We start from the raw sequence: 25,504 nt of genomic DNA on the forward strand, positions 1-25,504 counted from the left end.
TTAAATCAAAACAAAATAAGCAGCAACATCACTTTTAAAATGTGAAATCATGTTTATGAATCTGTGACTGTTGTCCTTGAATAATGAAGTGAGTAAAATGTTTACAATATATGAATGAATAAATATCCAACCTCAACGAAAATGTTATATTGTTATGAGGATATTCATCCTTTGGTAACTTTTTACAATGAGGTTGTACTTAATAACAATGAACTTCTTAACATATGTAAATACTCTAACAATGAGAAATACTTCTGGTGACATTTTTAGTCAAAACTTGAAATATAAATTCTCAGAGAATGTAATAATTACCAATATATTGAATCATCTTCTTATATAGAGTCCAGACATCAGAAAAATATAGACTATGCACAAGTTTTCTATTTTTAAAGAAATGTCTGTGAATTTAAATGTAAAAACCAGAAGCAATAACACCCAACAAATGAAGAAGGGGCGGCTCTTTATAGAAAATTAAATAGTTTCAATAATTTTCATCCGCCCATTTATGAGGAATATGGACTGTTCTGGATTTGACAATTCACTTATGTGACTAGGGAAATCTATGCTTTAAAGTTTAAAAAATGCTTTCAAAGGGCATTAATCTTATAGTTTGTGTTTATTTTAGCATTAGCCAATACATTTTAAAATCAAACACTGTAACTGTTAACAGTAGTTAATGCACCATGAAGTATTATAAACTGTATTGTCATTATAGATTATAAAAAACTATATTGCTCATTATAAGTTCTTGTTAGCTTATGCATTTACTAATGTTAACAAATGCAACCCTATTCTAAGTGTTACCCATTAATTTCTTCATTCATGTAAATAGTTACACATTGTATTGTAGTTCTATAATCCACAGCTACTAATTAAATGGGGCAGAAAGTCAAAGTGTTGATTGGAGTGGAACATCTGCAATACTTCATCATAACTGATCTCGATACCCATAAATCATCTACACTGCAATAGCCATCAATCATTCACCATCTGTGCAGAAAAACCTCACGAGAACAAACCTGGAGAGAAACATACTGTATGTAGCAAATTACAACTATTAGCATAGCAAAAGCTCATACATCTAAATACCTGAAAAAGAAACTTGTCAGTTGGATGAAGCTAGCATCTTTCCAGAGACACAAAAGGACCACATGATGGGTACATACAGCTTAAGTTGAAGTATGTGTGTGTTTCAAGCAGAGAAGAACAGCTTCTGGCAGTTTGTTAAGATCGGCTGTTTAGAGGACAGTGTTCTGCCTTTGGCCAGGAACCATGCCAGAACACTAGCAAGCACAAAGAGTACCTTGTCCTCTATGCCTCACAAATATACTCTCAGGACAGGCTGGATACTGCATCTGTACAGACATTCTATTAACTATCACCTACACTTTACCCTCAAAACAGCAAGGTTTCCTGTATTGCTTTTATGGCTGTGCTCAAGTTCTATTCGGTCAATGTGTCGTTCTTTGTGTTTCCTTTGTTGATTTCTCTATTTTCTTTCGCCACCTTCTGTGAGGTAGTGATTAGTGATTTTGTGCATGTATTTTTATGCGTGTCTAGCATCTGTTCTGTCTAATTAGCCACCAGGAGACAGAAGAGAGAGAGAGAGAAATAGAAGAATGGAGGAGAGAGAGAGAGAGAGAGAGAGAGTGAGAGAGAGAGAGAGAGACAGAGATGAGGAAGGAAGGAAACACAACAGGAGACAAGTGACAGAAAATGTGACAGAGGTAAGAATGAAAAGAGTCTCAAACATAATCTCAACTCTCAAGTAATAATAAAGTTATGTAGAAAGGATTCCCCAAATGTTTGTACAAGAAAAAATAAGAATGAAATTGAATTTGCTTTAAGCTGTTAGAACATGTGAACAGTTAAATGTGAATTAAAAGTTTTAAATAATTTATATTATGCTTAGGCTACATGTTGTTAGAAAAGCCTACTGGGCATGTAATATTATTAATAAAAGTACAGTTGAAAGCAATGTGTGACAGTTTTAAGGAACTGTGCCTACCGTTAAAATTGTTATTGTGTTCTGGCATTACATGCAAGCAGCACCTTGAGCGCAGATCCCTCCCGCCGACCCATCACTATCTGCCTATAATGAAAGTCTCCTCATCTGCTAGAATCCAAAAGTGAATGCGAACTGAATGATTATGTGAATGGTCAAAGGGGTAAATGCTAATAAATTAGTCAGTAAAATTGTTAAATGAAATACAACCAAAGGAGCTTAAAAAATGTACATCCATTAATGCTGAAAAACACCAGAACTGCACTGAGGTGCTTTACTGTTTAGTAAAACCATAACTGTTTAATGATAATGTTATCGTACACAAACCATTCATATTTCAATTGAACACCACCAGAGTTCATTTGAAAGTGGGCCGAGACCCATCTATTCAGCGTTCTAGGTCCTCTTGTTTGATGCGCACAAGGGTTTGGTTGGCAGTGTTCACACTTACAAACATAAACCGCACTATCAGAACAATCGCACCAGAGTTCGTTTTAATCGAACTAAACATGTTATATATGAACCCTAAACTATACAGAGTTCACATACACGCAGAAGAGCTTGTGAACCTTGACTGGAAAATACAAAACAAACTCAAACAAATCATTTCATGACTGGCAACATGTAACAGGACATATTGGACAGAAATGAGAAAATATTGGTGAAATTAATGTGGTTGTAGGATGACTACACAGTGCACACATTAGAAAACATGTACAGTGCCTAAAAAGACGAGTGGGAAATGTGAAAAGAAAATAGCACTTTAGAAGACACTCAAACAATGATTGAATTAAATGAAAGCTTAAGAATTTCCCACCTACAAGTAAAAACATTAAAGAGTAAATATTCCTTGATTTGTAAGGTCCTGTTTTGGTTTATGTAGTGTTCAACAACAAGTTTACATAAGGTGTAAAACACTATTACTTTGTTATATTAGGCAGTTTTTCTTACCTTACTTCTTGACTGACTCTCAAATGATTTGTTCGTCACATCATCTGTCTAATATCCTCCTTTACGCAACCCTACTCTGATCTGATTGGTCAGATGGTCTAATCTGCTGTAAATGGTCTACCGCGAATTAAGCTCACGAGTTAAAGTGTTTGGGGGAGAAGAGTGAAGTTTTCACAGGCAGTCCAATGTAGACAGAGACAATAGGTAGTGACGTTAATCCGTGGCGGTTCGCGAATCGGACTATGGCACGACTCGTTTGCGTGATTCAGAGTCGACTCCCTGTTTTCCAAGCCAATAACTTTGTTATTCATTCAGTTTTGGCTTTACAGCTTGGCAGACTGCTTACATTCACACATGGCAACATTACACACTGCATGAAATGTAATTTACATGATCTCGTAATATGTGCTCTTTACGGGAAAACATTTCTCATTTTTTCTTATGTCTAAGGCGGTTACAGCAGTGTACTGAAATAACAAGTATCATTGGGTTTGTTTTGGAAAGGAAAGACTTGTCAGTGCACAAAAAAATGATCTAATCCATGCAGAGAGGCAATATCACAGTTCAATGGACTCTATGGTGACTTTAAAACCAATATGGCAAACAATTGCAGCGCAACACAGACAACAGAAAAAAATGATTTTGGTTAGGTGAAGAGCTTAAAAAAAACCTTCTATTCATTTAGAACACAAACTTCACACAATTTTTTTGCTACATTACATATCTGCAACGCACAAAGCGAAGCCAAGTACGGCTTCGTTCAATTTATGCAAATTGCAGATTTTTTTGTCAAGCCACTCATTGCCAGTTTGAACCTTGTCTCAGACTAATAGAAGTCAGAAAGAATGAATCCACATTCATCCACATCGGTGATGAATAGCCAGTCTAATATCTGCATATACAGTATGTGACCTACAACTCATCTGTGACTTGTAACTAAAACAAATCCATTGGGGTTGACTTGTTCACAGCAGGAGAAATAAAGGGGAGCAGATCTCACTCACGGAAAAAAACACAAATGTAGAACATCACAAATATCGCCTGACACTTACATTCAGAGGCGTCCAATCACAAGGCACTCAATCCAAACACAGACAGGATCTGAACCAAACTGCTGTTACAGTGGGAACTAACTAAAATAACCCTCCATTTGAAATGTTAATTATAGAGCTTCTGAGTGTGATGGGGCCCGTGAGTTTCAGGATTGACCCCTTATTGGAAATGTCAGACAGACCGGGTAATTTAATTAGGCTGTATGAGGCTGTGTAAGTCAGCGTTCTGTGTGTGTGTGTGTCGCTGTGTTGAATCTTTAATAAGTGTTAACGCAGAGCCATCAATACAAAAATTCTTCATAAAGCCCTTCATACAAACATACAGTAAATCAAGGTTGGTGTGTCAGTATATAACATCCTTCTCGCACTCAAAACCACACTTACAACTGCATTTAGTCATTTAGAAGACGCTTTTATACAAAGCAACTTACAAATGAGGTAAACAATAGAATTAATTGGAAGTAAGTGCAGTTAAACTGGCCTCTTATAGCCTACCACACTATTAAAAAACAAAGTTTTTTTTTTTAGACGGAAGAGATGTGTTTTCAGCCGATAATTAAAGATGGTCACAGAATCTGCTGATCTTGTAGCAGTGGGCAGATCATTCCACAAATGTGGAACAGATCCAGAGAGAGTGATTTTTTCCCTTTTTGGTAGGGCACTACAAGACATTGTTTGTTTGCAATGAGAAGGGATCTGGCAGGATTGCAACTCCCTTGCAACGCTACAGAGGATCAGGATATCCATGAACTGGCATTAAAGGGACAGTTTACCCAAAAATGACTTACCCTTTGTGTTTATACGGGTTTGAAATGACAAGAGCGTTAGTAAATAATGACAGATTTTCAGATTTTTTTTTTTGGTGAACTATCCCTTTAAATATCACAGAATGTAAATGTAAAATGGTTTCAGACTGGGCACTAACATTGAAAAAGGGTCCGTAGTTAAGTAGGCGGGACGAGAGGGTGAGTCAAGGCCGGTGAGTGAGTGATAATGAGCGTCAGCGTTACGTGCACCGGTCTCGTATCACGGAGGAGATTGGGAGCATAAGAGGACGAGCGACCGGACCATCAATGAGAGAGGACCAGGCCTGGATTTTAGTTGTGGTTTTTGTTATTCGCCGCCAGTCGTCCGTGAGGGGCTGCCGGCTGTCTTTTTACTTTGTCGTTCTTTTATTAAATGTTTGCCGGTTCCCGTCTCCTTCCTTCCCTCCTTTGAATATTATTACAGTGTCATACTGTATTGTGTGCTTGCATGTTTGTGCCCTCTAATTTCTATCCAGCCTTTAAATTAAAGCTAAAGGACACAAAGCCCTTAATGTCAGGCCAATACACTTCGTGGGCTCCTCAAGCCTTACCTTTACTTTTTCCTGGAGTTTTCCAAGACGGACTGTGCTTCCAATGATGCGTGTGAGAACGCCCTGTTTGTCTTTCTCGAGAGACGATGCCTAAGGATGGAGAGAGGGAACAGGATGGGTTACACAGCTAGAGCGAGAGACAGAGAAAGACACAGAAGAGGAGGGACACAGAGGATAATTATGATTGAAGAGGTTGTAGGGACAAGACCAAGGAAAGAGAGGGAGAGGCATCAGTTACTGCAGAAAGACTGGAAACACAGCAAGGCATAGAGAAGCCAGGCAAATCTTTAAAGGATCCCTGTAACAAACATATCTCCGAGCAGCAGTGAAACTCTGTGTGTGTGTGTAAAAAGGGTGTGTGTCTGAAACTTTCGAAATCCCCGAGCTTGGAGGCGGAAGTATGGTCCCCCCGCATGACCTAATTTTTGTCATCAGAGGGGTCCACGGTAGTCCGCACAACCCGTCTGCGTGCAGCCCATTTTCTGAGACAGTGTGGATGTGCCGTGTACAACAGCGCATGTGCGAAAAAAAGTGCACTAGTCCACTAGGGGTCAATACAAACACAGAAATTGTGCAGTGTACTATTGTTAAAGAAGAATGATACAAAACCAACACGATGGAACCAAGAACAGTAAGCTTAGAAGCATATCCTTCTCCATACTGTTTGTACTGCTGTTCTTGTTGTCTTGCCGTTGCTCAGATTGTTTGCTATGGCGAAAACAGTTCATCAATCAATAATTTGCAGTGGGTCTGTAAATGACGCGACTCAGCGCTGCCCTCTGACGGTCTGGTATAGCACACATACTCATTTTTATTGCGCATGTGTTTGTGCACGAGACTGACACGGATGCGGAAAGTCAAGTAGCTTTTCTGTAGCTCAGTGTGGTAAGAGCATTGCGTTAACAACGTGGGTTGGATCCCAAGGGATTGCCTATGTATAAATGTGTAGGTTAATGGAATGTAAGTCGGTTTGGATAAAAGCGTCTGCCAAATGCATAAATGTAAATGTAAGTATGCCCGGGCCTTAAGGCTCTGCTTCAAACACAAAAGTTCCTGTGGAGATGATTTGATACAGGGTCTGAATGTAACTTCTTTAAAGACGGTTTCAGCGAGTTCTGTAGGTCCTTGGTTAAAAAAAACATTTTTACGTCAACATAAATGGATAACTGTGAACAATTCGAGATTCAAAAGTGCATCGAAGATCAGTGGTCAAAGTTCGAATTCATATTAACGTAAATGTAAAGTTGTTTGCTGTAACCTGCATGTGTGTGAGTTTCCATAGACGTACCATATGCATGAGCTGATCTCTTTCATGGCTGGTTTTCTCTGCAAGTGTGACAATGTTTGCAAGGTACTGATGAGCGATGAGCTCTTTCTCTAAAGAGTCTTCAACCTGTTGCTTAAGGATACTTATACGCCTCTGAGCCTTCCTAAGGAGGGAGAGAGAGATGGTGAGAGGGTAAGAAAAGACAATTTTTTTATAAAACATGTGCGTACAAAGAATAGCAAACTGAAATGTATAAGGTTTATGTCACTATTCTGTACTCTCGACCTCCTCTCCTCTGCAAAGTCTATGATTGTTTTCTGCAATTTAAAAGACTCTACCTTATTGGTTTGGATCTTTTAGAATACAGCTACCTTCATCAGAATTTACTGCTGTTGGTTGTTGAGTTAGAGTCTGTTTCTCATCTCTCATCTACCAATGCTGCTATTACACTTCCTGTCTGTTCTCCTTCTGTCTCTGCAGCCTCTGGCAAAAATAATTTGTCTCTGCTTCTATGGCCTATAACTCATCCTGATCTTTCTCCACCCAACTAAGTGCATTCTCACTGTCAGAACCATTTATAATATTTTGTCACGTTACACTGCACTGGAGAGATATATTTTCTTTACCAAACTTGGTAATAGCTAACAGAGGGCTATCATTAGAACCTAACTGCAAATGAGATATACTGCAGAGCTTGGATAACATTTCTATATTAGATGGTGTTTGCCCATCCACCCATAAATCTCACAATTGTAACTTGACTCTCTGGAACTCCTGATTCTGACTGGTCAATTCTATCAGCGTTCTAGCTATTAAATATTTGAAATGCCTCTTGTATCACTCCATAGTCTCATATTACGTCAAAAGTTTTATTTACTTGGTTAACAGCTGTAAAAAACGCAGGATAATGTATAGTCAGATAGTCATTATCTCAAAAAACCCACCAGGATAACACAAGACCCCCATCTACTGTACAATATAAAAAGCGATACAAATACTACACTCATAAGATATGTTTTCGTGTTTGTGTGTATGCATACGAATGTACCTGTTAGCCTGGTGTGAAAGCTGTAGCTCTGTTTCGATGTGTTTCATGCTTGTGCTAAGGTTGGCTTTGTCCATCAGCAGAATCTTTCTCTCTGCCTCCAGCGCACTCATGCGAACTAACAACTCTTCAGCCTCAGAATTTTTCACCTTCTCATGTTCCTTCAGCTGCCTGAAAGGCAAATTCAGACAATGCCTTAAAAAAACATATAGAAAAGGTTTTAAGGTAAAACTGTATTTAACAGAACATCCGTACATAAGGATCGCTCACTCTAAATGAATACTCCTCTATTTTATGTATGTCTTGAGCAACATGCATTTGCATGTACATCTATTGTCATTCATTCCATTAAAGGTCCATTGTATAAAATTTAACAACATCATGCGGTGAGCTTGCAAAAACGGCTCACTCTACCCCTTCCTTTCGAAGCACTACGGTGGCTAACACAGTATTAAGATGCCAATGGATGCATTCTGGTCCGTGAAAGTTGGTTTGCAGGGGGTTCCGGGGTTTCCCACTCGGTCTGTTCGCGATTTTGTCCAATGGGAGTGTTGATAGGTATAATTATAATCAGTGTTGCTTTTCCATGCTGGGAGCAACTACGGGAGTCAAGGGTTTCAAAGATGATACCATGGTAACTTCTGGACAGGTAGGTACATGTTATGATTCGATTTTGATGGGTTTTGATTATGTTGCTTTTGTAGTTTGTGGACCTTTATGTATTACATTGTTATCCAGTGTCTAACGGGAGCCATCTAATCCCACCTTTTAGCTGTTGTTTATGTTAGTGTACTTTTCTATTGAAGTAAAGTTATTTACTTTGTACTGAAACATGTTCTCACTGGTGAATGAGACAATATTTAATTGAAATTGATCCAAGAGCTTCTGGTTTGTGCGCGCTCATGTGTTTAGGAGAAGGCGTGGCTTTGGACACCGATTTGCATGGAGGGTGGGATCATGATTTCAGTGCTAGCAGGCTAAAGTTAGCATCTTACCAAATCGTCTATTCCGCCTTTAATAAACAGACCTTACGACTTGCCAAATTATGCCTATGGTCTAATGAAATATTGCGCGGAATCACGTTTTCTGAGCTAATTTCGACACCAGAGAAACACACAAAGCCTGAAGTTAACATTTATTAGAGTTACATAGTATGTGATTCAATAAATTGACTGTTTTATTTTACATTTCCGTTAAATATTTACATTGCTGTTCTAAATGTTTTACAATTATTTATGTGTTAACATTTACGTTTATTACAAAATACATCTGCGTGAAATGTGTTAATGCTCTTTCCCCACTGCGTATTTATGTTTGAGCACACACGGTTACAAAGCTGTCTCTTGTCCAAAAAACTCAAACCACGCACATTATAAACTCTCTCTGGTGCAAGGAAAACCCTGAGCTGCGTGCATTACAAGCTATCTCGCGCACGGAAAACTCAAAGCCTGGACATTATAAACCCTCTCTGGCGTGTAACACAAATAACACATTGGACCTTTAAATCATCTCTTTGATTTTGATTAATTTCTTTTATTAGAAGTGTCTGCCTTCCAGATTTATAAGACAAATAAATAAAAAGGAAACTAAGACAGCAGTGAGTCTACTTTAAAGAAAATAGCAATAGCACAATATTCAACAGCAAATAATGACAGTTTTCTTTGTAGCGACATGAAATCAATCATTGGTACCTTTTGAGTTTGTCTGTCTCAGCTTTGTGTTCAGCCAAGCTCAAAGAGTTTTCCAGAGCCAATCGTATCCTCTGAAACTCTGTCTTCAGGGCATGATGCTCCTTTTGCTCCCCATCTAGCTCTTTTTCAAGAGCATGCTTCTCTGATTCCAACAGCATCACCTGTTTGGTGACCTTACACACTAAACACACAAAGACAGACATGTTGCATGTGTATTCATTTGAATATGTATGCAGAACATCCTGTGTAGGTAGTTGAAAGCAACTTGTCGAAGAAGACATAAGACACAGTATAGACAATACAGCGAACAATGATCCTCACGTAAGGTTACCCTCATTGCATGCAACTGATTGACACTGATGATGTGATGTGTGTACCCTCATGTGTGTGTTTGCTGTGAGCTTCTTTAGCTTTAGAGTGCTGCAGTTCCAGTTGCTCCATCAACACTTGATTCTCCTCCAACACCAAGCGAGCCTGCTCCTGCAGTTGCCTCCTACACATAAAAGCACACAACTGTTTCAGTGTTTTAATGGTTCTATCAATAGCGATGCTGTCAGCAAAACCTGAGATAGGTTTATTCTAGTGGTGGGCCGTTAACGACGTTAACGCCGTTAACGCAGTGAGACTATTATCGCGCGTTAAAAAAAATGTCGCCATTAATCTATTCTCAAAGTTGGGTTGGCAGCTGGGTCTATACTACGCAAGCTATAACTTTCACCTTGATATTTTAGCGCGGATGTATACCAGCTTAACTGCACTGTATGGGGCGAGAACGAGATTTTTCAACTCGCATGATTCGCATCATTCGCGGAAGTAGAAGCCGCCTCATCATCTCATAACCAGGACTTCATTCGCGCGATTCGCGCAGCAAGTAGGTCTATTGGCTCTTTGCATTAACATATAAATCACTCGCGCTTGACACACCATTCGCGTTTGGTCGGAACACAACATAACGTTACTGTGAAAGTACCGCATCAAACGTGACGTGCTAACATGGATGCAGCTATGAAGCCGCCGGGTTTGCTTCAGGGAATATTCATTTTTAAGAAGCTTCCCAATAGAAACATCTACAAGACTAAGGTTGTTTGCATCTTGTGCAATGCGGAATTGGTTTAAAAAAAAAACTTTCTCTCAACAGGTACTGGTCAAGCTTTAGTTGAAACCAGTAACTTTGTATTGAGATATGGCTCCTGTATGACATATCGCTTGTTGCTCCCTCACTCTTTGTAAGTCGCTTTGGATAAAAGCGTCTGCTAAATGACTAAATGTAAATGTACTGTAGGAGCTCTTCCAGTCTCAAGTACCACCTAAACGCAAATCATCCCTTAGCTAATGCGGAAGTAAACACAAGTTCATCTTATCGAACATAATTTAATTTTCATCACCAATTATCATAGTAGAACAGCTTTCTCAAGCAGTTTGTGATGCATTTTGGAAACAGGAGATGAGCCCCTGGTCTATTGCGCCACCTGGCTTTAGAAACCCCTTCTCAAAGACTTACTTTTAGTCATTATTTGGGTAGCACACATATTCTGAATGCCTTCGGCAGAATTCAAATGAGCCATTTTAATCTAGATTAATCTAGATTAATCTTGGAATTAATCTAGATTAAAAAAAATTATCTAGCCCACCACTATTCGCTAATAAGAGGGCAGACGAACAGACAAAGTTAACAAAAACTAACCCCCTGACAGAAAGTAAGCTTTGGGCTATAACGTAATGTACACAAGAAGGTGTTCAGTGTAAAGACAGGGATTCAGCAATTCAGGAAAAGCACATCAATGAAAAGAGAAAGTAACCTCCAAGACTTTATTTATTATTCCCCACTCTTCACACTAACACATATAAACATACAATGTGTACTATCCTCCAGAAATTTTCTGTCGAACTTGATGATGCAAGCACTGTTTTCTTGAACATTGCAAAACCCTGGACATTTTCACCCTTCCTTTCTTATTTCTAATTACTGTTATGAAATCGCTGCAGGGGATGTCAGCCGAGATTTCACGTTCAGCCACAAAAAAACGAAACCATACAAGTAGGTGACATTAAATCCTTTTGGGAAGTTGTAATGCCCTGTGACATATTATGCTCTCAGAAACCCTTCACTTTTACTTTACAATTATTACGTATGTTTTTATATCCTGTTAATAATTATAAAAAATATGATATAAAATATTTGCAGTGAAAATTATTGTTACATTGGAGGACAATTAAAAATAATTATTAGTGGTGGGCATAGATTATTTTTTTTAATCTAGATTAATCTAGATTAATTCCAAAATTAATCTAGATTAATCTAGATTAAAATGGCTCATTTGAATTCTGCCGAAGGCATTCAGAATATGTGTGCTACCCAAATAATGACTAAAAGTAAGTCTTTGAGAACGGGTTTCTCAAGCCAGGTGGCGCATTAGACCAGGGGCTCATCTCCTGTTTCCAAAATGCATCACAAACTGCTTGAGAAAGCTGTTCTACTATGATAATTGGTGATGAAAATTAAATTATGTTCAATAAGATGAACTTGTGTTTACTTCCGCATTAGCTAAGGGATGATTTGCGTTTAGGTGGTACTTGAGACTGGAAGAGCTCCTACAGTACATTTACATTTAGTCATTTAGCAGACGCTTTTATCCAAAGCGACTTACAAAGAGTGAGGGAGCAACAAGCGATATGTCATACAGGAGCCATAATACATTAGATCTCAATACAAAGTTACTGGTTTCAACTAAAGCTAGACCAGTACCTGTTGAGAGAAAGTGTTTTTTTTAAACCAATTCCGCATTGCACAAGGTGCAAACAACCTTAGTCTTGTCGATGTTTCTATTGGGAAGCTTCTTAAAAATTAATATTCCCTGAAGCAAACCCGGCGGCTTCATAGCTGCATCCATGTTAGCACGTCACGTTTGATGCGGTAATTTCACAGTAACGTTATGTTGTGTTCAGACCAAACGCGAATGGCGTGTCAAGCGCGAGTGATTTATATGTTAATGCAAAGAGGCGATAGACCTACTTGCTGCGTGAATCGCGCGAATGAAGCCCTGCTTATGAGATGATGAGCCGGCTTCTGCTTCCGCGAATGACGCGAGTTGAAAAATCTCGTTCTCGCCCCGTACAGTGCAGTTAAGCTGGTATACATCCGCGCTAAAATATCAAGGTGAAAGTCATCATAGCTTGTGTAGTATAGTCCCAGCTGCCAACCCAACTTTGAGAATAGATTAACGGCGACATTTTTTTTAACGCGCGATAATAGTCTCACTGCGTTAACGGCGTTAACGCCGTTAACGGCCCACCACTAATAATTATACATTTTCATGTTATGTATGTATTAAAAAACCCTGATATATGTGGATGCACCATACAACCATGTTTTTACAAATATGCTCAAACTCACCATTCTTTGTTACTGACTGTGCATTTGTTTGCTTGAGCATGAAGTTTCTCATTTTCCTGAATGACCTTCTCTGCACGTGCTTTAAGACTCTGAAGTTCTTCCTGCCGGGACAAGAAAAAGGCAACCTTTAGTCTGCTTTGCAAGAAACTCCTACACAAGAAAGATTATTGGTATGCATGACTGTCTTCTAATGCATCTGTAAGTGTATTCAGCTCAGCTAGACATCATCTGAAACTTCAGCACAGGGGCACAGAGCAAAAAGTCACCTCAGATCTCATCAAATTTGATGCTTAGCAAGCTCTCACAATAACACATCGACATCTCTTAAGAGACATCCGATCTATCTTTCAGAAATTTCCAGAAGAACCAAAGACGGTTTGACATTGTGAGTGGTATTGTGGCTATTGCGTGGAGAATTACTTTGAAATGAGGACGTCAAACCATTAAATATCACTGATGAAATCGATGGATTATTCGTCTCGTGACTGCAGAGAGAGAGTTAGGTAAGTGCTGTCAGTCTCTTTTGAAACCTAAAACATGAGTCTGAATAGAAAGATCTTTAAAATTCAAGTCAAGTATGGTGGGAGTGTTGGCTGCACTGAAACTGTTGGAAAGAGAGACAAGAAAAGTGAGAAAAAATGACCATAAGATGGACAATATTAGATCAATTATGGTCTTTCTCATTACTATTGTACAAGTTAGTGTTGTAGTCAAGACCACCTAAACCGAGATCAAGTCAAGACCAGAGTGTTTTTACACCAGGACAAGACAAAGGCAGTGTAAGACTGAGTAAAGACTAAAACCAGACCAGCATTTCCCTAATTCATCTGAAAGATTCATTTAAACCTGCAATTGAACCAGGAAGTTTTAGACTCAATCACATCAATGATCTTTACAAATAAATCAGACAATAAACTGATAATATATAGTGATGTTGTGGCATTGAAATAAAATCCTGAGACCAAGACAAGGCATACAAATGTGGCTGGTGGTACTGCAACAATACTACAAGACTTAATAGACTAGCAGTGGCAGTCATGACATCCATCTAGGTTAATAGAATACACCCAAGCAATTGACGAGATAATACATACAATGGATGAGATCACATACAGTGTTACACAGAAATCAATCACACAGAAAACCACAATAGACTGAAAAATTTCCACCTTTCCAGTATTATTAGATTTTCATTGTATTCCTCATAAAGTTTTAAATGTCACAGATAGGGATGGGTATCGTTAAGGTGTTAACGGTACTACTACTTTTATCGATACCACTTAACGATCCGGTACTTTAACGGTACTCTTATCGGTACTTTTTTTGTGTTTTTTTATGAAAGACAAAACTAAAGCTGGAGTTTTTTTTCACTATTTAAAACATTCTTATTCTTTACATCCGTTGACCTAACATAGCTTAATGCAGGTAAAATATGACTCATCCCCGCCTATTATTCATAGAGAATTAAAATAAAATGCATGTGGTCCTAAATTTGTTTGAGTTTTTTGTTGTTTTTGTTTAATAATAATAAAGAAATGGTATTCCAATTACGTGTTGTGGCTGGAGATCTTCTCTTTTGTGATGATGTGTGTAGTGTAGAACATATTTCCTTCACTTGTGTGTTTGTGCATTTAGTACTTATGATAAATAGGAACATAATATGTATAAACACACAAACACAAAAAAGTTTATGTATTTCATCGCTACAAATTAATTTTTTAGGTAAACTCTGATTTATAATTTCTAAGGCATAATTTATTATTATTCATCCATTTTAAATGCAGTACTGTGAAAGCATATTTTATGTTTAAGATTTATTTAGGCTACTGCTGATAAATATGTAGGCTATTTTTTTATGTGATGTGTGTTTATTAAATTATTACATACTAATTTAAAGAAATCTTATGCAATGTTTATGTCTGTGTTATTTCGGAAGACTGCTAGGCTAGCATACGTACCTGAGGACGTGGATGATGAACTATTAGCTAGCAGGCAGTGGAAAACTTTGCATTTATCAGTCTGCACATAATGCACTTTAGATGTAACCAGACTTTAGACCGTTTGATTCTCTCCGCAATCGTCACTCTATTAAGCGCGAGCTCTCGTGTTGTTTGCGTGCGAGCTCTGTGTAGTGTTGCACAGACGGACATTTCGCGTGCGAGATTGCGAATATCAAAAATGCAGGTAAATGTCTTTAAAATTATCGCAAATTAGACATGGTTGGTCAATTAAAATATGCTAGTTAACGTTTATTTAGCAATAAGAAATAGTAAATGTTTTTCTTAATTTCTCCAGTAGGCCTACCGACAGCAGAACCGTTAACGTCAGAGTTTATCGATACTTCGGTCTTTTATAATTTAGCCCCGAGACCGATAAAGTACCGAGTTTCGGTACCCATCCCTAGTCTCAGATCAAATCATGCATAATTCTTCCATTACCATTTTATACACACCTTCAAGCGCTCAACAGGAAAAACAGAAATCTCACACAACAACAAAATGATCTTATAGGAGGGAATTCACTATCTCATTTCACACAGGCACAAACATACACACGCATACTCACCTCACAGGACTTGAAGAGTTCGTCTCTAGCATTCAGCTGGTCCTCATAGGCCAGCAGAAGAGGTGATAAATATTTAATATCCACCTAAAGGTAATATAGAATATAATCAGAGCCTTGAACAAAGAAAATAAAACCAAAACATCTGTTTGTATTTCACTTCAGTCCCTCATAACAACAATAGTTTGACAGGAGTTATCACCCTCATTTAGGATTAATGCCCATTATTTTGAGGTTTAATATGTATGGTTAGATTTTTTTTCTGAAAAATCAGCAATCATTTAGAATAAAATGGAAGAGACAGTATGCAAATATGCAAAAAGAGAAAATAAACCTAGAAAATATATGTAGTATATATATAATATAGTATGCCCATACCAGCCAAGGAGGTGCAGGTCCTTTTATTGGCAGGCCTTTGAGCTGAGACTTCTGGAAATTTTAAAAGAAAGGCACATAAGACTACACATTATCCTAGTTTTTTCAGTCACACACTATAGAACATTATGGGACATAACAAAACAACTTAAAGCATAACAATTATACAGAAATGTAGTCCTCTGTTCTCAGACAGAGCTGAATTGTAAAGTACAAGAATGAGAAAGACAGAGTAAAGACAGAAATGAGGCAGAAAGGGTAAAAAGGATTGCATAAAGAATTGTTCTGTACTGAGATGACCAGTAACGTTGGATTATAATCTATGACACTGCAGCAATTTCTGTGCCTCAAAGCGATGAGGGACGCTAATGCATGAGGGTAATTCAGAACTCACAAGTGATATGGGCCAATGGCCCAGCAGGACAGCAAGAGACACATATAAGCACAAATAAAACACAATAAAACACACACTGACACACACAGCTCAGAAGTGATGTAGCTCAAAAGTCACTTTAAAACAACGCCCATTGTGAGTTTAAAAATATATATATTTCGTAAAAAGAACATTATGTGTTTCTTTTTCTAGACACACTTTGGTTTTCATTTTATGAATTGCAACCAACGACTCACTCCCAGCGTCCCCCTCTCGAAGCACTATGGCAGCTGACACAGGACTAAAATGTCATCACGTTTTCGCTTCTTTGATAAAGGAGATAACATATTTACGAAACCTGCTATATTCAGCAGTTCTTTTCTTTGGGCTACTGCAGAAATAATATGGTCAATTCCATGTTAGGGTACCCATGGTGTATGTAGATAGAAATAGCTCATTCTTAGCTAATAAAAACACTTTATTGTGTAAGGACTTACAAAAACAGAGTTGCAACACTCGCATAGACATCCATTGGAAGAATGAAATGCGGACGTAACTTGTGTCATGGAGGGCTCCATAGTTTTAAACATTGCATTGAAGCCCATTCATATATTTGTTTCCAAAACACATTCGCAGGTAAATTTCAAGAGCGGTCATTCCACTGAGACTGTGCAGCTCTCTGTCATTAAAGCCCTGAGACTGGCCAGAAACCTTGGCCTGGTGATCGATGATCAGCTTAACTTCACGGATAAGGGTGCCAGCACCAACGGTCCTGTAGATTCACCTCTACAATATTAGGAAAATTAGACCCTTCCCGTCAGAGCATCCAACGCAAGTCCTAGTCCAGGCTCTTGTTTTCTCCAGATTGGACTACTGCAATGCTTTACTGGCTGGACTTCCAGCTTGCACAACCAAACCTCTACAGATGATCAGAATGCAGGCACAAGAGTGGTCTTCAATGAACCAAAGAGAGCACACATCACTCCACTCTTCATTAGGTTACATTGGCTCCCTATAGTTGCTTGCATCAAATTCAAAGCTCTACTCTTGGCCTACAAGACCACCACTGGTTTAGCATCCCCTTATCTTCACTCGCTAATGCAGACATACAAGTTTGTACCAGCCAGATCCCTTCGCTCTGCAAACGAACGACGTCTTGTGGTGCCTTCCCATAAAGGTAAAAAATCTCTCACGTACCTTCTCTGGATCGGATCCACTTATGTGGAATGATCTGCCCGCTGCTACAAGATCTGCATGTTCTGTAGCAATCTTTAAAAATCGTCTGAAAACACTCTCTTCCGTCAGCACCTGACCGATCATTTCTGATTTCTATTTCTTTACTACTCTTTCAAAAACGTCTAATTTAGCTTTGTATACTGTGGTAGGCTATATGAGACCAGTTTTTTATTGCACTTATGCTTTTTGTTGTCCTTATGTTGTCCCAATTGCTTCCATTGTTTACCCCATCTGTAAGTCGCTTTGGATAAAAACCTCTGCTAAATGAATAAATGTAAATGTAAGTTGATGAAAGACCTCTGTAAAACTGGCGTTTTATCATAAGGATGTTTGTGAAACAAAATATTGTTTGCCTAAATATGTCTATTCTGTGTGTGTGGTTGAATGATTTTCTATAAAGGCTGCACATTAAAAAAATGTTATCAACCCTCACCCTGTATAAATTGTGTAATGAAATCTTACTGACTGAAATTGTTTGTCTTGTTCATTTTTCATTTTTCATCGTTCTTTGTGCTGCATTTACTTGCAATCATTGATTATTTATTGATAAATTACATTTTTATGTGAATGTCTTAACATAATTTAAAAATTGGTATGTACTGATGATCATAGAAAGATAAGCATAAGAAAGAGATGAATTTATGTATTCTGTTAAAGTATTGCACATAATGCATCCCCCCTAGTCAAATTAAACACACAAAACTGAATAATACTGTCTCTCTCACATTCAGATACAATTTTATTTTAAATTTAATCAGTATTTAGAGAAATTTGTTGCAAATACATCTACTTCAACTGTCTACGCTGCTTAAACCCATTCAAACAGACTGACTGTTTGGAACTAGAGCTCCATGAACCACGTGACCACACGGCAGCAAGATAAAAGTGTGTCGCATCTCTGTTTTTCAACGGCTCTGGTATTTATACTCCTCTGAAGAGGTGAATTCATTATAAACTTTTATCAAGCTGCTTTCCTGATAGGAACCAAGAGGCAGGACCTTACAATGTTTCTTTAGTCCCTACAGAGAACGCCTGGTACACGATTGGCCTATGACAGAGTATGTGAAAATGAGAAAATACTAGAAACTGTGAAGGGCTGCCGGTTTTACAATGTTTAGCAGTTGTAAATATCTAAATGTGTAAGTGTGTGAATCAGCTGTGGTTGGTCTAAAGGCTCCTCCAAATTCTTCTGATTGGTTCTCTGCTTTTGGAACTGACATTGATGAGGAGCGCTGTATGTAAAAGTCTTAGGGTCTGTGTCGGGGACCCCCCCTTAGGTGCTGTGTCCATAGAAGCGCATTTACGTGGCTGAAAACGGCAGGAGCTTGGCTGAAAACGCCCACTGCAGGCACAGCGTTCTCCCCAAAGTTGAGCATTTTTCAACTCTGGGCGCCCGGTCGCATGCCGGCGCTGATCGTGGCAAAAAACACATAGCACCAGTGCGGAGCAGAAAAAAAACTTTAACTGATGGCTTTTTTAAAAAGCGCAGCGTTACCATTGAAAACAATTGAAAAAACACGCCGGCCACAGGTGTAAACGCCTCGGTGGACACAGCCCCTTAAAATGCAGTTCTCGTGTGCGAGGAGCTTCAAAATCAAAAGACACGAGCTTAACGGTCATGCACGTCGGTCAAACGTCTGTTTACATGGAAAAACAATGGGATAGTAGCGCATTGGAATAGAAAAATGCATTCTGCCTGAATGCCTCGAAAGACTGTCAGACTCTTCTGGGGCTTGTTAAAAACCCCCAGTTATGCAATTCCTCTGTGCACTTATTCCACTTAATATTCACTGCATAAATGCCCATAAAAACCCATGACATGGCAGCTTTTTAGTTACAGCATCGCCTTGGACATTTTCCAACATAACAACTCCTACATATAAATCCCGGCTTATTTAATGAAAACAGCTCTTTCTCTGAAGTTCCGAGGGTACACTGTAAATTTGTTAAAATGTAGTTATAATGTAGTTTTAAATTTACATTTTATCCATTTCCCACAAATGTTGTCTATAATCGACTAAAATAATCCATAAATGTTGCTGTTTGTACAGGCTTGCATGCTCTCATCATGAACTGCAGCAGAAAAACAAGAAAAAAAGTATTAATTTCCTGCTTGTTGAGTTTTGTTGTGTTTCATTAGATATGGTGCTAAACCTGAGCAGAACCGGAGACCACTGCTTTAGTAAGTTCTGATGTTTTCAGAAGGCTGAAGCCAAAATACACCGAAGGGTAAAGCAAAGACATTCTCTGATTCAACACACACAAGCCGATTGGTTCGCAACCTCTCGCTGGTTAATGCTCCTTTGAAATTATAATATCCCTCAAACTATCATCCATGCATTAAACAGGCAGTGGGAGATGAAAGGAAAGATTGCCTATCATTGCTGTGGCGTCATCTAATCACACCCTGTAAGACTGAAAGGAGACCGTGGTAGATAAACTACAGTAATTCTCAGAACCAATTCCTGTTTCATTAATAAAATCAAATTAACTAAAGTTTCTTACATCCTAGCTGTAGATATGCTAGCAATAAACTTATCACACATGATCTTTAGCATTATAATAAAATGTCATAAAAATAAGACTGCCGTCGGAGCCTATGGTCGAGTGGTTTGTGCTCCGACATAAGGCGCTGTTGCGTCCTGGGCGACCATAGTTCGAATCCCGTCTCGTGGTCCTTTCCCCGACCCCACCCCCTCTCTCTCATCCACTTCGCCTCCTGTCCTCTCCAAAATCACTGTCTGTCCAACAAAGGCAAAAAAAACTTCAAAAAATAAAAAAATAAGACCGCCTATATTACAAACACAAACAAATATTATTTTAGAAAACCATCCTTAAAATTGTATTTTATGCTTCTGGTCTGGACATCATTCAATTACATTTTATTGTGTCTATTTCAGTGTAACATTATTGCATAACTAAAATCAAATCACTTATCAATATGTGTCAGGGTTTTATTTTCCTGGCTCAAAATGAGGCGGAGGTGGTGCCATCCTGATCTTGTACACACACGGCCTACCGTACCTTTAAGTGGCTTAACCAAAGTGACTTTGACCTATTAAAAGTATTAATAAAATAAGATGAAAATGACAAATAGTATGTTATATAGGACAACACTTTTATTCAACTAAACAGAAATGTTTTTTATCAAATAAAGCTTTTTTATAATTTTCACCTAACTTTTCAGCCCACAACAGCCAACTGAATTAACCAGTCTTATTAAATGCTAAAAGCTAAGCTCATTCACATCTTGCATTCTCTGTGGTTCACTTTAAATGATTCAATGATATCAGCTTGTGACTGATAGTTTAAATTAATCGGTTCAATTTAGTAAATCGTGTGCGAGTCGTAAATGTGCATTCATACTGGCGAACTCGCTGTGTACAGTAAACGCTGATTCAACTATCCAACTGCACAGTTACAATGATATATGTCCTGTTAATTTAAGAAACCAAACGTATGCAAAAAAACAACCGTGAATTCCATATTCATAAGTGTAGGTGCCTTAACAAAACCGAATTTTTTGATTTACTGTAAATCTTAGAGTAAAATTAAATCGAAAGTCGGACGAAAACTATTTAAATTGGTTGAAGAGTTTGAGCTTTTAGAAGACCCTGATGTTATGTATGTTAAGAGCTTTCCTGTAGCTCAGTGGTAAGAGCATTGCGTTAACAACGCAAGTGGGTTCGATCCCAGGGGATTGCATATGCCTAAGTATAAATGTATAGGTTATTGCAATGTAAGTCACTTTGGATAAAAGCCTCTGCCAAATGCGTAAATGTAATAGATTTTCATTTATTGATTTTATTTTTATTTTTTCTATCTTTGTGTCTTATTTTATTTATTTATCCTTTACTCAGTAATTGGATGAGTGTATTTCTAAATGTATTTTCTCTGTTGTTTTATTTGTGCTCTTGTCTTTCTTAGAAATTGTATTGTCAAATTTAATATGCCTTATTGTAATTGTTTCTGAAGCATAAAAAAAGTTAATTTTTTTTTTTTAAAGTTAAAAAAACAACTAATTTTAGCGCCTCAGTGTGCTGATAACGAAACCGCGCCTCCACTTCGGCGTAATGCCACAACTGCAGTTACAAATGACATTGTTAAATGCACGGCAGCATTTCTTGTGAAGACACCAGACATAATTTTGGCTAGAGTCTGAGGCAGCACGACATTTGACGGAGGCGGCCACCTCCAATTTCTCTATGCAAGAAAACCCCTGATATATGTATATATACACTGTATATAATATCAAATATTTAAACAGTTTCATCAGATGCGCCTGACCTCTAGTTAACTACCGGTATGAGTTTGGCAACAACCGGACTTACAGTATGTTTGAAAATATGGCGGGATGTGATTTTATATCCGAATGAACGCACTGTTTTGAACAATTTTAGTGCAGAAATGTGAACAGTGCAGAGTGTGCGCCTCATCTGCATAAGAGGGTTGTCATGCGTTGTATGTGCTCTTACCGGTAATCCTTATTTTGCATTCACACAGCACCTCATACTGGTAATTTGCCCGTAATTTTACAACTCCGATTACTGGTAAATAGGGAGTGCTGATTTACCGGCAAGGTTCTGTTCACACACAATCTTTTAAAGTGAGTGTACACGGTGCGAATTGTGACAATCGGTAGGTCATGAGCCCTTGTACACATCACGAGTGAATTTATTAAGACAATCATTCGGACGCAGTCACACACTACAAGATTTTACCACGATCTGACGAAATCTGAAGCAAGCATAAATTAGGTTTAAAAATGTAGGTACATTAAGTTTTTTGTTTGTTATAATATCTCCCATAATTACCATTTTACATTTATGCATTTGGCAGACGCTTTTATTCAAAGCGACTTACAATACATTATCCTATACATTTGATTCTAAGTATGTGCAATCCCCTGGGATCCAACCCACAACCTTGCATTGTTAACGCAAATCTCTTACCACTGAGCTACAGGTATACAAAATGCCACTTGGGTAAATTTTTTGGACATGTTTGAAAATTATCAGGAGGACGGGAGGTGCTCATCACATGCTCTGCTCGTAATTCCTCTCACACATATGCGAGCCGCAATCATTCAAGCATAAATGATTTCCTCCTGAACGAAAAACAATCTCCTGCGAGCTCGTAAGACAGCAAAAATCGCACTGTGTACTCCCGCCTTTAACTGAATTTTTTTGGCAATTTAACAGAAACAACTGTATGTGTGAAAGGGACTAATATTACAGCATAGATTAAGTCACCAAAAACTAAAACTAATATTGGCCCCCATTGACTTTGGTTTTTTATACATACAATAGAAGTGAATGGTGACCAGTGCTGTTCAGTTCTCAACTTTCTTCAGAATATCTTATTTTGTGTTTTGCGGAAGCAAGAAAGTCATACAGGTTTGAAATGAGGGTGAGTAAATGTAAATGATGAAAATATTTCATTTTTGGGTGAACTATCACTTTAACAAAAAATTCTCTCATTATCTTTGTAGGGAGAACTTTCTGCAAGTAAAATAAAATGTTACCAGTCATTTCTTTAGAAATGAATTCTTATGCTTTGTGAATGTCTTGACAAATGATCAGATGATCAAATAAAAGGAGAGTAAGTAAAACTTACTTGTTTCAATAACACTACGTTGCTGATAGTTGAAAACTTCTAACAAACAAGCAAGACAGAGTAAGTTAATAAACTCAACAAAACTATTTTAATTTAGAATTACTGTCATCATTACAGTACTGAGTTTATAGGGTCATGAACCCCCCCCCCCCTTTTCCTACAGTCTACCTCACTGTTGTTTTGAAAAATGCAACTAAAATGGGCATGAATGCTATGAGAAGAAGAGTGGGGGAGTGGGCGGGTCACGAGAGAGAGTGATCTGATTCGATATCTTAAAATTTAGTCATTACCTGTTTTATGCAGTATGGTCATTAGACAAATTATAATTTCAAGCCACAGCGGTATAACTGAAACCACTAAATGTAATACGAGTATTTATTTTTAACAAAATGCAAGTACAACTGTTCTAATTAAAATATGACAGTTACAGTATTTGATGGAAAGTTCTCAAATCTCGGTACCGCAATCCTGACACAGACTGCATTCATTAGAGTCCATAAGTCCACTTGTCTACTTTTCTGAAAGCATTCCCAAGTAAAAGAGTTTGCTACTGTTCCGGTCTTACTCGCATCCATGAAGAGCAGGCTTTAAACCGGCGATCGGTCCAGCATGGAAGACGGGCTCTCTAACGAGGCAACTAGGATTTACCAATCGTTTGTTTGCCATTGCATTCCGATGGTCAGGAAACCCTATTTCGTCAGTGTCGGAAGTCCTCTCCAAATGTTTGAGTTCCGTAGGTGACACATTGAGCTGTACTGGTCCACATGAGCTCCGGCCCACCGAGAGCTCCAAATGGCAATCCGCGCCACAATTTCAACAACTGTCATGTATTTACCATTTTCAATGGAGACATTACCCCACATACAGTATCTCACAGAAGTGAGTACACCCCTCACATTTTTGTGTATATTATTTCTGTGACAATACTGAAGAAAATATAACTTTGCTACAATGTAAAGTAGTGAGTGTACAGCTTGTATAACAGTGTAAATTTGCTGATCCCTCAAAATAACTCGACACACAGCCATTAATGTCTAGACCGCTTGCAAAAAAAAGGGAGTACACCCCTAAGTGAAACCGTCCAAATTGGGCCCAAAGTGTCAATACTTTGTGTGGACACCATTATTTTCCAGGACTGCCTTATCCCTCATGGGCATGGAGTTCACCAGAGCTTCACAGGTTCACACTGGAGTCCTCTTCCACTCCTCCATGACGATATCATGGAGCTGATGGATGTTAGAGACCTTGCACTCCTCCACCTTCTGTTTGTGGGGTCCACCAGAGATGCTGAAAAGGGTTTAGCTCTTCACCTTTACCCTCAGCTTCTTTAGCAAGGCAGTGGTCTTGGAGATGTGTTTGGCATCGTTATCATGTTAGAATACTTCCCTTCGGCCCAGTCTCCAAAGGGAAGGGATCATGCTCTGCTTCAGTACGTCACAGACCATGTTGGCATTCATGGTTACCTCAATGAACTGTGTTTCCCCAGTGCCGGCAGCACTCATGCAGCCCCAAACTATGACACTCCCAACATCATGCTTGACAGTAGGCAGGACAAAATAAGTTTATCTTGGTCTCATCAGACCACAGGACATGGTTCCAGTAAGCCATGTCCTTAGTCTGCTTGTCTTCAGCAAACTGTTTGCAGGCTTTATTGTGCATCATCTTTAGAGGCTTCCTTCTGGGACGACAGCCATGCAGACCAATTTGATGCAGTCTGGGCGTATGGTCTGTGCACTGAAAGGCTGACCCCCCACCCCTTCAACCCCTGTAGCAATGCTGGCAGGACTCACACATCTATTTTCCCAAGACAACCTCTGGATATGACGCCGAGCACGTGCACTCAACTTCTTTGGTCGATCATGGCGAGTTAACCCTCTCCTGTTAAACCGCTGAATGGTCTTGGCCACCATTCTGCAGCTCAGTTTCAGGGTCTTAGCAATCTTTTTATAGCCTAGGCCATCTTATGTAGAGCCAAACAATTATTTTTTTAGATCCTCAGAGAGTTTTTTGCCGTGAGGTGCCATGTTGAACTTCCAATGACCAGTATGAGAGAGTGAGAGCGATAACACCAAATTTGCCACACCTGCTCCCCATTCACACTTGAGACCTTGTAACACTAACGGATGGGATGGAAAATGGCTAATTGGGCCCAATTTGGACATTTTCACTGAGGGGTGTACTCAATTATGTTGCCAGCGGTCTAGATATTAATGGCTGTGTGTCAAGTTATTTTGAGGGTACAACAAATTTACACTGTTATACAAGCTGTACACTCACTACTTTATATTGTAGCAAAAGCTTCATTTCTTCAGTGTTGTCACATAAAAAGATATAATAAAATATTTACAAAAATGTGCCTTGACCAGCAGGCCTAATCTGTGTCTAGAACACTGTCTCTTAAAGTGCAAACTGTGAAGAGAAACTGAGCTGTTTTACCTCTTCTTTTGCTAGCGGCCGGAATCTGGCCTGGTATCTGCTGAGCTCCACGTTGAGACGGTGGACAGTCATCTTCAGGCCATCATTCTCATCCACCAGCTCCTGAGCCTGCTGTCTTAGATTCAGCAACTCAGAGCTTTCACC

General features: G+C 38.7%; 1 protein-coding gene across 7 annotated transcripts in view; it reads right to left on the minus strand.

Annotated features, from left to right (window-relative positions):
• Window positions 1–25,504, minus strand: part of cep89 (centrosomal protein 89) — a 73,674-nt gene that overhangs the window by 39,449 nt on the left and 8,721 nt on the right. For all 7 annotated transcript variants that reach the window (XM_056753141.1, XM_056753159.1, XM_056753132.1 and 4 more), the window contains 9 exons: window positions 25,361–25,503; window positions 15,703–15,753; window positions 15,328–15,411; window positions 12,763–12,863; window positions 9,746–9,861; window positions 9,369–9,549; window positions 7,681–7,848; window positions 6,654–6,795; window positions 5,366–5,455 (listed from right to left, as the gene is read on the minus strand). In XM_056753141.1, coding sequence (XP_056609119.1) covers window positions 5,366–5,455; window positions 6,654–6,795; window positions 7,681–7,848; window positions 9,369–9,549; window positions 9,746–9,861; window positions 12,763–12,863; window positions 15,328–15,411; window positions 15,703–15,753; window positions 25,361–25,503 — 1,076 coding nt within the window. The remainder of the gene's footprint in view (window positions 1–5,365; window positions 5,456–6,653; window positions 6,796–7,680; window positions 7,849–9,368; window positions 9,550–9,745; window positions 9,862–12,762; window positions 12,864–15,327; window positions 15,412–15,702; window positions 15,754–25,360; window position 25,504) is intronic.

Source organism: Triplophysa dalaica, chromosome 1 (assembly GCF_015846415.1).
Source record: "Triplophysa dalaica isolate WHDGS20190420 chromosome 1, ASM1584641v1, whole genome shotgun sequence".
Lineage (NCBI taxonomy): Eukaryota > Metazoa > Chordata > Actinopteri > Cypriniformes > Nemacheilidae > Triplophysa > Triplophysa dalaica.